General features: G+C 37.9%; 1 protein-coding gene across 4 annotated transcripts in view; it reads right to left on the bottom strand.

Moving 5' to 3' along the window:
- Positions 1-14,219, bottom strand: part of PARP4 (poly(ADP-ribose) polymerase family member 4) — a 116,847-nt gene that overhangs the window by 12,186 nt on the left and 90,442 nt on the right. For 3 of the 4 annotated variants that reach the window (XM_053901173.1, XM_019436448.2, XM_019436449.2), the window contains 2 exons: positions 9,175-10,179; positions 6,527-6,626 (listed from right to left, as the gene is read on the bottom strand). In XM_053901173.1, coding sequence (XP_053757148.1) covers positions 6,527-6,626; positions 9,175-10,179 — 1,105 coding nt within the window. The remainder of the gene's footprint in view (positions 1-6,526; positions 6,627-9,174; positions 10,180-14,219) is intronic. The other variant, XM_019436450.2, reaches the window with a different exon arrangement.

The raw sequence follows: 14,219 nt of genomic DNA on the forward strand, positions 1-14,219 counted from the left end.
TCAGATGTAGTTACCATCTGTCTCCTCCATTCATTTACTGAGATTTTATCTATTTATTTATTTAATTTATTTTTATTTAGATCCACGTTTTAGTTAACACATAGTGTAATAATGATTTCAGGGATAGAATTTAATGATTCATCACTTACATATAACACCCAGTGCCCTCCTTAATGCTCACCTCCCATTTTGCCCATCTCCCCACAATACCCCACCAGCAACCCTGTTTGTTTTTTGTATTTAAGAGTCTCTTATGGGGCGCCTGGGTGGCTCAGTCGGTTGAGCGTCCGACTTCGGCTCAGGTCATGATCTCCCGGTCCCTGAGTTCGAGCCCCGCGTCAGGCTCTGGGCTGATGGCTCAGAGCCTGGAGCCTGCTTCCGATTCTGTGTCTCCCTGTCTCTCTGCCCCTCCCCCATTCATGCTCTGTCTCCCTCTGTCTCAAAAATAAATAAACGTTAAAAAAAAATTTTTAAAAAAAAGAGTCTCTTATGGTTTGCCTCCCTCTCTGTTTTTATTTTATTTTTGCTTCCCTTCCTCTAAGTTCATCTGTTTTGTATCTTAAATTCCACATATGAGTGAAATCATACGATATTTGTGTTTCTCTGACTGACTTATTTTGCTTAGCATAACACACACTCTAGTTGCATCTGCATTGTTGCAAATGGTAAGATTTTATTCTTTCTGATTTCCAAGTAATATTCCATTGTACATGTATACCACATCTTCTTTATCCATTCATCAGTTGATGGACATTTGGGCTCTTTCAATACTTTGTTTACTGAGATTTTATAGCATGATTTGGATCTTCTCAAATGCTTTTTCTGAATCTACTGGTATAATCATGTAATTTTTTTGTTTTTAGTTTGTTGATGTAATGGATCACATTGATAGATTTTCTAATGTTGAACCAGCCATGTGTACTTGTGATAAATCCCACTTGGTCATGTATATTGTTCTTTTTACACTTTTTTGGATTCAACTTGCTAATATTTTATTGAGGATTTTTGCATCTATGTTCCTGAGAGATATTGGTTTGTAGTTTTCTTCTCTAGTAATGTCTTTGTCTAGTTTTGGCATTAGCGTAATGCTGCCCTTAGAATGAATTAGAATGAATAGAATGAATTAGGAATTATTCACTCTGCTTCTATACTTTGAAAGACACCATAAAGACTTGGTATAATTAGTTCCTTAAATGTTGGTAGAATTCACCAGTGAACTTATCTGGGCCTGGTGCTTTCTGTTTTGGAAGGTTATTAATTATTGATTCAATTTATTTTATAGATACAGGTCTATTCCTATTTTCCATTTCTTCTTGAGTGACTTTGGCAGATACTGTCTTTCAAGGAATAAGTCCATTTTATCTAGATTATCAAATTTGTAGGCATGGTTATTCACAGCATTGAATATATAGATCACTTTGGGGAGAACTGACATCTTCTTGTTTTGAGAGAAATTTTTTCCACTTAGTTAGATCTTTTAAGAATTCTCTCAATAATGTTTTGTAGTTTTCATTTGAGAAATCTTGCATATCTTTTAAAAAATTTATTGTTAGGTATTTGATATTTTTAATACCATTATAAATAGTATTTTAAAATTGCTTTTCTGGAGAACTTGGGTGGCTCAGTTGGTTAAGCATCCAACTTTGGGTCAGGTCATGATCTTGTAGTTCACATGGGTTTGAGCCCCGCATCAGGCTCTGTGCTAACAGCTCAGAGCCTGGAGCCTGCTTCAAATTCTGTATCTCCCTCTCTCTTTGCCCCTCCCCTGCTCATGCTCTGTCTCTGTCTCTTTCTCAAAAATAAATAAACATTAAAAAATTTTTTTTAATTGCATTTTCCCATGATTTGTGGCTAGCAAATGGAATAATGGTATTAAAATTGATTTTTGTATTTTGATCTTCTATCCTTTGACCCTGAATCAGCTTTTGTTTGTCTTTTGTTAATTTCCTTATTTCCTTAATTTCATTTTTTTCCTTTTTTTCAGGCTTTCTGTTTGTTAATCTGAATACATACATTGTATTTCCTTGTGCTTCCATTGTATACATGCATACATTGTATTTCCTTGTGCTTAGTGTTCTTTTCTTTTAACTGACGGATAGTTGACATACAATGTTATGTTAGTTTCAGGTGAATAACAGTGACTCAGTAATTGTACACATTATACTACACTGACAATCATTCAGATGTAGTTACCATCTGTCATTATACACTGTTATTACAGTGTTATTGACTATATTCCATATGCTATACTTTTCTTTTTTTTTTAATGTCTACTTATTTTGAGAGAGAGAGAGAGAGAGAGAGAGAGAGAGCACAAGCAGGGGAGGGGCAGAGAGAGAGGGAGAGAGAGAACCTCAAGCAGGCTCTGTGATGCAGCACTCCATCTTAGGAACCGTGAGATCCTGACCTAAGCCAAAATCAAGAGATGGATGCTTAACTGACCGAGTCAGCCAGGCGCCCCCTATGTTGTACTTTTCATCTCCATCACTATTTACATATAACTAGTAGTTTGTACCTCTTAATTCTCTTCACCCATTTTGCCCATCTGCCCTCCCCCAACTCTTTTCCCTCTAGCAACTGCCAGTTTGTTCTCTGTCTTTATGATTATGGAAACAAAGTTTCCCTTATTTTTAAAGGATCTTTTCTGCTGGATATAGAGTTCTTAGTCTATAGGTGTTTTTCTTTTAGCACTTTAAAGATATAATTCCATTTTCTGGGGCACCTGGGTGGCTCAGTCGGTTAAGCGTCTGACTTTGGCTCAGGTCATGATCTCGTGGTCCATGAGTTCAAGCCCCACATCAGGCTCTGTGCTGACAACTCAGAGCCTGGAGCCTGCTTTAGATTCTGTGTGTGTGTGTCTCTCTCTCTGCCCTTTCCCCACTTGCACCCTGTCTCTCTCTATCTCAAAAAATGAATAAATGTAAAGATACAGTTCCATTTTCTTGTAGCTTCCATTATTTCTGATGTGAAGTAATATAAAATTCTTATCGATATTCTCTGGACTCCAATGTGTCTTTTTTCCTGTCTGCTTTAAGATTTATCTGTGGTTTTCAGCAGTTTGATTCTGGTCTACTCAAATGAGATTCTAATTGTATTTATTCTGCCTGAAGTTATACTGAATTTCTTGGATCTATAAGTTGATGTCTTTCAACAATTTTAGAAAAAATTCAGTTATTATTTATTCAAACATTTTTCTATCTACTTTCATTCCTTCTGAGACCCCAATTACACAAGTGTAAAACCTTTTGATACCATTTCACATGTCCTGGATTCTCTTCTTTACCTCGTTCTATTTTTTTTTCTATGCTTCAGTTTGGATAATTTTTATTACCACATTATATTATTATAATTTAAGTTACCTGATACTTTTTTCTGTTTTGTTCATTCTGCAGTTAAGCCCATCCAATGACCTTTCCATTGAAGATAATTTTATTTTCCAGTTCTAGAATTTTCATTTGATTCTTAGAGTTTCCATCTATTTGCTGAGATTCTCCCATTTGTTCACCCATTATTTTCTGGTAAACCTTTACTGTATTTATAATAGCAGTTTTAAAATCCTTATCTGCTAACTCCAACATCTGGGGCACCTGGAGGTCATCATCAATAGGCTATTTCCCCCTAGATTATAAGTCATATTTTCCTGCTTCTTTGTATGTTATTAAATTTTCATTCTGTACTGTACATTGAAGGTTGTGGAGCCCCTGAAGTATGTTATCTTATTCAAAAGAGTGTTGAGTTATGTTCTGGTGTATCCTGTGAAAGCTTTGTTTTAGGCTTTGTTAAGGGGCCAATTTTGTTTTTTCCCTGATTTATGGTCCTTTTTACCCTTTTTGGGTTTTAGTAGAAAACTTGAGATGTTTACAAGTTATTTTTTTGTTGTTAAAAATTTTTTTTAATGCTTATTTATTTTTGAGAGAGAGCGCACACACGTGAGTCGGGGAGGGGCAGAGAGAGGGAGACACAGAATCCAAAGCAGGCTCCAGGCTCTGAGCTGTCAGCACAGAGCCCAACACAAGGCTTGAACTCAGGAACCACAAGATCATGACCTGAGCCAAAGTGGGATGCTTAACCGACTGAGCCACGCAGGCACCCCAAGATGTTTGTCAATTCTAATTTGGTATAATTCAAACACCAAACTCTGTCTCCCCAACACCTGGCAGCAGCTGGAATCTCTGCTCTTTTTCTCTCCAGCTGTTGCTTTTTTTCTGGATTCCTTGAAGTCACGTGTATGTACAGGTTAGGGGAGAGCCAACAATCTGAGGGAATCTGTATGCAGATTTCAGAGCTCTGGGCTCTGTGGCTCCTTCCTTTTTAGGAGTTTCACTCTTATTTTCCAGCCACTCTGGCAGCCTTGAATTCTGACTCCTATGTCATTATCCCATTAAGACTTTCCATTTCAGTTCTAACCTCTCATGTGCCTCATGAACTGAGAAGTACCTTTGGGTGAATAGTTGGGTAAATGTAGAACTCACCTCATTTTCTTCCTTTTTTCAGGGATTTTGATCCTTCTAGTTTCTGCCTGTTTTTTTTTTATTGCATTCCAGGCCTTAAAAGAGTGGTTTTAAAATACTTTATCTGAGCTTACTAAATATTTTTTTAAGATTTTTTTAAATCTTTGTTTTTTTTAAAATGTTTTTTAACTTTATTTTTTATTTTTTTAAAATTTACATCCAAATTAGCATATAGTGAAGCAATGATTTCAGGAGTAGATTCCTTAATGCCCCTTACCCATTTAGCCCATCCCGTCTCCCACAACCCCTCCAATAACCCTCAGTTTGTTCTCTATATTTATGAGTCTCGTCTGTTTTGTCCCCCTCCCTGTTTTTATATTATTTTTGTTTCCCTTCCCTTACGTTCATCTGTTTTGTCTCTTAAAGTCCTCATATGAGTGAAGTCATATGATTTTTGTCTTTCTCTGACTGACTAATTTCACTTAGTATAATACCCTCCAGTTCCTTCCACGTAGTTGCAAATGACAAGATTTCATTCTTTTTGATTGCCGGGTAATACTCCATTGTATATATATACCACATCTTCTTTATCCATTCATCCATTGATGGACATTTGGGCTCTTTCCATACTTTGGCTATTGTTGATAGTGCTGCTATAAACATGGGGGTGCATGTGTCCCTTCGAAACAGCACACCTGTATCCCGTGGATAAATGCCTAGTAGTGCAATTGCTAGGTTGTAGGGTAGTTCTATTTTTAGTTTTTTGAGGAACCTCCAGACTGTTTTCCAGAGTGGCTGCACCAGCTTGCATTGCCACCAACAATGCAAAAGAGATCCTCTTTCTCTGCATCCTCGCCAATATATGTTGTTGCCTGAGTTGTCCATGTTAGCCATTCTGAGAAGGGTGAGGTGGTATCTCATTGTGGTTTCGATTTGTATTTCCCTGATGATGAGTGATGTTGAGCATTTTTTCATGTGTTGGTTTGCCATCTGGATGTCTTCTTTGGAGAAGTGTCTATTCACCTCTTTTGCCCATTTCTTCACTGGATTATTTGTTTTTTGGGTGTTGAGTTTGATAAGTTCTTTGTAGATTTTGGATACTAACCCTTTATCTGATTTTACTTTGATGAGGTCCCAATGAGCTTACTAAATCTTACTGGTGAGAGATTTAGTCAGATTCAAGCTCCTTTATCGTTCCAGGAAGTAGAATTCTCCTCATGCAAATTTTCACCTTTCCTTTTTGGAGTAGTGCAAGTCAAACAAACAAAGACCTGCTAACTCTGGAATAAGCCTGGAGTATGAAAACCCTGACTTTTTTGAGGGGATGGCAGGGTAGTTAGACACTGCTGTTCAATGAATACTGACTACTGTTTAATAATGTGTTTTTATTTAAAAAAATGTCTTAACCTAAGACTAGCATTTGACCTTCAAACCACTTGCTTAACCATCCCCTTCATTATCATGACAAGAAACAGGTCCACAGAGATTGAACTTGCTCTGGCAAAGACTGACTAGACACTTATCAAAGCTGTTTTCTCTTCCTGGACACCAAGCTAAAGTGTATTTCCCAGCCCTCTTGTATCTGGGAGGGGCTCTGTGACTAGTTCCTGCCCCAGTTTGTCTTTCTCTTACTATCTACCAGGTAGGTGATGCCAGAGCAGTATTTTCTTCTTTCCTTTTCACTAGAGTAATTTTAAAGACATTTTTGATAATGGTAGAGCCACAATATGGAAGGAGCCTGGGCCTGTAAATGAAAACTTGGAGTGGAATTTTCCTGCTGACTACTATTTGACTGTGATATGTGCAAGAAAATAATCTTTGTGTTAAGCTACTGAAAGTTTGGATTTTTAAAACAGAAGTTATTGTTACTTATGCTAATTAACTTACACAGGTAATACCCTAATTAGTGGTAAAGATATGACTAGAAACTGGTCCTCTTGTTTCATTTGATGGTTAACAAATATAATTCCACTCATATGTAACTTACATAATTATCATATTAGTATACTAGTTTACAACAAAATTTACAACAGTTAAGAGCATGCCATTTAATTAATAGAAAAATGGTGACTTACCTAGAGATCTAATGCCTTTTTGTTCAAGAAAGCTGTTTAAAATATTTGTATTAAGGTTTAAAATAAATCCCAGTTCTGATGTAAGTTTCCAGAAGCCATCCTATGAAATAAAAAAGCAAATTTAAGCCACATTGTTGAAATTTAATCACATACATAAGAATTTATGTAATAAATAATGTTTCCAATTATTTAAATTCAGTTTATTAAGACATTTCTAAAATTTGTATTATAAAAAATTTTTGTTATCATTTTTATTATTTTTAAAATCAAAGTTCTTCAGGGGTGCCTGGGTGGCTCAGTCAGTTAAGCGACTGACTTTGGCTCAGGTCATAATCTCACAGTTCATGGGGTTGAGCCCTGTGCTGACAGCTCCAAGAAGGGAGACTGCTTTGGATTCTGTGTCTCCCTCTCTCTCTGCCCCTTCCCTGCTCTGTCTGTCTTTGTCTCTCAACAATAAATAAAATATTAAAAAATGAAAAAAAAAAGTTTAAGTCAAAGTTCTTCATACACTAGTGACATAGTATTGTTAGGAATCTCAAAAACACCATATGGACAGTATGTATCAGATGGCACTTGTAAAGAGTCTGGAAAGAGGCTCATGTGTAGGCATTTTAAAAAACGGTGTTATGCGGGGCGCCTGGGTGGCGCAGTCGGTTAAGCGTCCGACTTCAGCCAGGTCACGATCTTGCGGTCCGTGAGTTCGAGCCCCGCGTCAGGCTCTGGGCTGATGGCTCAGAGCCTGGAGCCTGTTTCTGATTCTGTGCCTCCCTCTCTCTCTGCCCCTTCCCCCGTTCATGCTCTGTCTCTCTCTGTCCCAAAAATAAATTAAAAACGTTGAAAAAAAACAAAAAAAAACAAAAAACGGTGTTATGAATTTTTTCTTCTAGTAATGCTTTGAACCAATGTTTCTCAAACTTTTAAGTAGCATTATTCCTTTTGTTCAATATTAAAAATGTGCCTTTATGAAGTCCAAAATATGAAAATGACAAATTTTTACTAAATATAAAATTGTTACGGTGAATATGCTCTTTAAAATGACCTTACTTATTGAGGAGGGCACCTTTTGGGATGAGCACTGGGTGTTGTATGGAAACCAATTTGACAGTAAGTTTCATATATTAAATAAATAAATAAAATAAAATAAAATAAAATGACCTTACTGTCCCCTGCCCACCCCAGCTAAGTCTCTACTTGAAAAAAAATTTTTTTTAATGTTTATTCATTTTTGAGAGAGCCAGATAGACCATGAGCAGGGAAGGGGCAGAGAGAGAGGGTGACACAAAATCTAAAACAGGCTCTAGGCTCTGAGCTGTCAGCACAGAGCCTGACGCAGGGCTCGAACTCATGAGCCATGAGATCATGAACTCAGCTGAAGTCAGACGCTTAACCAACTGAGCCACCCAAACATCCCTAAGTCTCTACTTTTAAGGCTGATGTTTATTACATATTACGAGGTGGTCGTAAGCCTGAACATGGGGATCTTGACCTCAAAGTATATCAACTTCAGATCCCAGAGGAGCTAATACAGAAAGCAGAAAGGTGGATGAGGTCATAGGCAGGTACACAGACTCTATGGCAATAATTTGAAAAACAACAGCAGTGGTATGTGCCAACTAGTATTAAACTAGTCCTAGGTGCTTAGATTTAAGAAAAACAATCTTTTTAGCCACTTCCTATGGAGAGACTATTACTATACCCACCTTGCAGATGAGATCACTGAGGTACAGAGAGGTTAAGCAACTTGTCCACAGTCAGACAACTAACAAGCAGCAGAGGCACCATGTAAGCTCTACTAGTCTGGCTCCAGGGCCCAGAGACAGCAGCATCTGCTGTACTGCTTCCTACACTGCTTTCATGGACACTCTTCCAGGTAAAAAAAAAAAAAAAAAAAAAGCTGGACAGCTGTTATGATCATGTTTAAACCTCAAAACTGCTCTATCAGGCAGACACTATTATTATTCCCAGTATATGGATGAAGAAACTGAGACTCAGAAAGGTTATCTGACTTGCCTCAAATCAGAAAGTACTAACCACGGCTCAAATTTAGTCTTACACTAAATCAAGTTGCGTTTCCACTTTACTAAACTACTTTACATTAAAACAAATAATTACAGATATGAGGCTGGGTCTTAGTACCAGCGCAGGAACTAAGTTTACTTAGTGTTTCTTAGCTTCACAAATGGAATGATAAGCTCTAACACAGTCTTACATGTTGAGTGATATTCCTAAGACCATATGTGAAAACAATTAGAGTATACTTACAGCTCTCGTCCTCTACGTCAAAGTGGGAAATTTACATAATTGCAATTCACCTGTTCTAGAACCTAGGCAATCAAGGTCTTACTTACCCCATGACCCATTCAGGGATGATTAACTTTCAACTGAGGAATATTAACATTCACTTGCATGATATTCTAGCCTAACAGTTAAAACTAGATAGATAAATACCATTATCAAGCACACTGTATTTATTGTTGACCTTTTTTTGGAAAATTTTTCTCAATGGAAGAAGCAGTGTATTGATTTACATTCTGCCACAAGTCACTTACCTCACTATTGTACTGATAAACGACCAGGTACTTTGAATAGCTCTGCTCTAAACTATGAAGCTAATTAACCACAGACTTAAGGAGAAATAAGACTAATACCTCAGTTTGTAGACTGAAGAGTTTGGTCCAAGGCACAAAATTCATCCAGCTTTGTTCATCTTTTTGTGCCTGAAAGCTTGCAGTAAAGGCACTTCCTGTTAGAACAGATTTTGCTAAACGACGTTTCTGAAATCTTGGTGTTTCAACATTTTTTGTTTCAGAAAAATGCCCATTACTTGAAGTAGATGATGAAATTATGGCACAAACATTTGCTGAAGAAGCCTCCAATTCTGTGTTAGCAAACAGATCTATCTGTGGCTTGTAAGCAGTGCTCGAATGAACTGAGGAATTTTGAAAATAAAGAGGAGAACCAGAAGGGTAATGAAAGTCAAACTCTCTGGATAGACCAGAGGAAGGAACTCTAGGAGGAGAGAAAAAAGTATTCGGCTGTGGGGGAGAGTCCAACTCAAGAGAATTGCTAGCACAATTGTCAGTCTTATGACCTTGATAACTGTAAGGTAGATCAACCTGTCCAAAGTTACATGAGTCACCTGAATAAGGAACACAAGCAAAGGAGCTCAAAGGTAGGACAGACAGTCTGAAAGCGGTAGATGACTCAAGGGAAGAATCACTACAACTGTCAGTTTGAAGGTCTTGGTCATTCTCAGATGGACCAGGCTGTTCAGAACTAGCAGGAGAAGCAAGACAAACCTTTGAACGATGTAAGTGGGAAGGACAGTGGAGACGAGAACCAATTACGGGCTCGACTTCCAAACAGGCTAACCTCTGGGCAGCAGAAATACTGCAAGCACCCTGTTTTAGGAAAGGGTCACTTCTACATAATGGTTCAGTTCCTGTTTGCTTAAATGAATCCATCTGACTTAGATCCAATGGCATTTCCACATCTTCCCATGCGAAATTGAGTGTTAAAGATTTTTCTGATAGTGGGGAACTGAAGCAACCCTTTTCAAAATCTTCAAAAACTTCCAGCTCAGGTGATCCAAGTTTTCTGTTAGTCAAATGATGTCGCAGCTCTTCATTCCGTGCAGAGAATGCTGCAAGAGGCTGCCCGAAAGAGAAAAATGTAAGGGAAAACACAGAATAAAACGAACATACTTCCTAGTAGTTGACTTCCAAGCAGACAAGCAGCTGCTTATCCCAGAGCATTGAAAAGAGGAGATATTCAAGATAATTTAAGTACAATGCCCTTGTTTTATAGATACAGAGTCTGAGATCTGGAGAGAACAGCAACAATAAATACATCAAATATCTTAGTTTCTCTTTGTTCTTAGCATCTTGGAATTTCAATATCCCTCATTTTATACAAGAGGAAACTGAGGACCAAAGAAGTGTCTTGTACAAGATTTTATAATAGCAGTATCATAATGTGTAAATTAGCCCTAAAATAAGCTGATAATTTGAAATAAATTATTCTAGTCTTTTATACTGCTTTACAGCAATATTAGGAAACTGAGAAAACTGACAGAAATTTCGAAAGCTTTAAAGTAACTAAATGAATATATTTTTACACTAGACTTTGAATAACATGGAAAACAAAAGGGAATTAAGGATGCTATGTTACTACTATTATTTGAATGTTAAAGAGTCATTCCTAAAAAGTTGCATGTAAATAAAATCTAGTTTTATATGAATTACAAGTTTGAGATATTTTGGAAATAATTAGCCTGGCAGCACCTGGCTGGCTCAGGTGTAGAGCATGTGCCTCTTTTTTTTTTTTTTTAAGTGTATTTATTTATTTTGAGAGAGAGAGGGAGACAGGGAGAGAGAGAGAGTGTGTGTGCATGAGCAGGGGAGGGAGAGAGGGAGGAAGAAAGGGGGGAGAGAGAGAGAGAGAGAGAGAGGAGAGAGAGAGAGAGAGAGAGAGAGAGAGAGAGAGAGAGAGAGAGAGAGAGAATCACAAGCAGGCTCTGCACTGTCAGCACAGAGTCCTATGCGGGGATTGAACCCATGAACTGTGAGCTCATGATCTGAGCTGAAGTCAAGAGCTGGACCTTAACTGACTGAGCCGCTCAGGCACCCCAAGCATGTGCCTTTTGATCTTGGGGATGTAAATTTGAGCCCCATATTGGGTTTGGAGATTACTTAAAAATAAAATCTTAAAAAAAATAATTAGCTTGTCATTTTACCAATGTAAAAGAGCTATTTTTATTTTTATTTATTTATTTATTTATTTATTATTTATTTTTTTTTAATATATGAAATTTATTGTCAAATTGGTTTCCATACAACACCCAGTGCTCATCCCAACAGGTGCCCTCCTCAATACCCATCACCCACCCTCCCCTCCCTCCCACCCCCCATCAACCCTCAGTTTGTTCTCAGTTTTTAAGAGTCTCTTATGCTTTGGCTCTCTTCCACTCTAACCTCTTTTTTTTTTTTTTTCTTCCCCTCCCCCATGGGTTTCTGTTAAGTTTCTCAGGATCCACGTAAGAGTGAAACCATATGGTATCTGTCTTTTAAAAGAGCTATTTTTAAAAAAGAGTAGTCCTTTCCCAAAGAATTTCCACAATGGTTGTGCAATTTTGTACTCCCACCAGCAGTGCGTGGGAGTTACGGTTGTTCCACATCCTCATCACATCTAGTACTGTCAGTCCCTTTTAGGCCATGCTGGTGGTATGTAAAGGTATTTCCCTGTGGTTCCAACTTGCATATTCTGATGTACAGCATCTTTTCATATGCTTGTTTGCCATCTGTATACCTTCTCTGGTGAAGTGTCTGTTCAAATCTGTTCATTATTTTATTGGATTTTCTTATTGAATTTTAAGATTTCTTTCTATATTTTAGATAAGTCTTTGCCAGGTATGTTTTACAAATATTTTCTCACTGTCTGTGTGGTTTCCCCTTTCATTTGCTTACAGGGGGTCTTCTGAAGAGTAAAAGTTTGTGTGGGTTTTTTGTTTTGTTTTTTATTTACTTGAGAGAGAGAGTGTGTGTGTGTGTATGCGAGCCAGGGAGAGAGGCAGAGGGGGAGAGAGAGAGAGAGAGAGAGAGAGAGAGAGAGAGAGAGAGAGAGAGAGAGAGAGAATCTTAAGCAGGCTACATGCTCAGCACAGACCCCGATGTGGGGCTTGATCCCATAACCCTGGGATCATGACCTGGACAGAAATCAAGAGTTAGACATTCAACTGATAGAGTCACCCAGGCAACCCAAAGAGCAAAAGTTTTGATTCTAGTGAAGTCCAATTCACCAATTTTTTACAGATTTTTTTTAATTTAAGAAAACTTGGGGTGCCTGGGTGGCTCAGTTGGCTAAGTGTCTGACTCTTGGTTTTGACTCAGGTCGTAATCTCACAGTTCGTGGGATCAAGCCCTGCATCAGGCTCTGTGCTGACGGCATGGAGCCTGCTTGGGACTATCTCTCTCCCTCTCTATCTGCCCCCACCCTGGTCATGCTCCCTCTCTCTCAAAGCAAACAAACAAACAAACAAACAACCCTAAAAAAATTAAGAAGCCTTTGTCCAACCCAAATTCACTAACATTTTTTCCTACTTTTTCTTCTAGATATTCTAGCACTGTTCAGTTGTTACATTCAAGTCTGCAATCCAATCAATTTTTGCACACAGTGTGAGCTGAGGGCAGAGGTTCATTTTTGTCTCATATATGGCTATCCAGTTGTTCCAGAAACATTTGTTGGAAAAATCACCCTTTCCCATTGAATTACCTTGACACCTTCATAGAAAATTAATTGACCTTATATATGTGGATATATTTCTAGACTCTCTACTCTGTTCCAACCGTTACATGTTCCAGTGATGTTCCCATGGTACAGATGTCTATTTTACACCAATATCACACTCTCCTAATTACTGTAGCCTTATAAAATAGTAGTCTTGAAATCAGATAGTGTAAGGCCTCCAGCATTTTCTTCCTTTTCAAAGTTGTTTTGGCTAGCCAAGATCTGTTACCCTTACATGAAATGTTTGAAATTAGTGTGTCAGGTTTTTTTTTTTTTCAGTGCCATTAACTTTATTTTTTATCTTTTGAAATTAGTGTTTTTTCTTTTTTTTTTAATTCTTTTTTTTTTTTAATGTTTATTTATTTTTGAGACAGAGAGAGACAGAGCGTGAATGGGGGAGGGGCAGAGAGAGAGGGAGACACAGAATCTGAAACAGGCTCCAGGCTCTGAGCTGTCAGCACAGAGCCCGAGGCGGGGCTCGAACTCACGGACCGTGAGATCATGACCTGAGCCGAAGTTGGATGCTCAACCGACTGAGCCACCCAGGCGCCTCTAGTGTTTTTTCTTTTAATTTAAATCCAAGTTATTAAACATATAGTGTAATAATAACTTCAAGAATAGAATTTAGTAATTTGTCACTTGCATATAACACTCAGTGCTCATCCCAACAAGTGTTCTCCTTAATGCTCCTTGCCCATTTAGCCCTTCCCTCCAACCCAACACCCGCCAGCAACCCTCAGTTTGTTCTCTGTATTTAAGAGTCTCTTATGGTTTGTCTCCGTCTCTGTTTTTATCTTATTTTTGCTTCTCTTCCATTATATTCACCTGTTTTGTATCTTAAATTCCACATATGAGTGAAATCATATATTTGTCTTTCTCTGACTTATTTCACTTAGCATAATACACTCTAGTTCCATCCACACTGTTGCAAATGGCAAGATGTCATTCTTTTCGATCACTGAGTACTATTTCATTATATATATATATATATATATATATATATATATATATATATATATATATATATGGATGTATGTATACACACACACACACACACACACCCCACATCTTCTTTATCCATTCATCAGCCGATGGACATTTGGGCTCTTTCCATACTTTGGCTATTGTCGACAGTCCTGCTATAAACATTGGGGTGCATGTGCCCCTTTGAATCAGCATTTTTGTATCCTTTGGGAAAATACTTAGTAGTACAATTGCTGGGTCATAGGGTAGTTCTATTTTTAATGTTTTGAGGAACCTCCATACTGTTTTAAGAGTGGCTGCACCACTTTGCATTCCCACCATCAGTGCAAAAGGGTTCCTCTTTCTCTGCATCCTTGCCAACATCTGTTGTTGCCTGAGGTGTTAATTTTAGCCATTCTGACAGGTGTGAGGAGGTATCTCATTG

The sequence above is a fragment of the Panthera pardus genome, unplaced genomic scaffold (assembly GCF_024362965.1).
Source record: "Panthera pardus isolate Hobbes unplaced genomic scaffold, ASM2436296v1 HiC_scaffold_1, whole genome shotgun sequence".
Classification (NCBI taxonomy): Eukaryota; Metazoa; Chordata; class Mammalia; order Carnivora; family Felidae; genus Panthera; species Panthera pardus.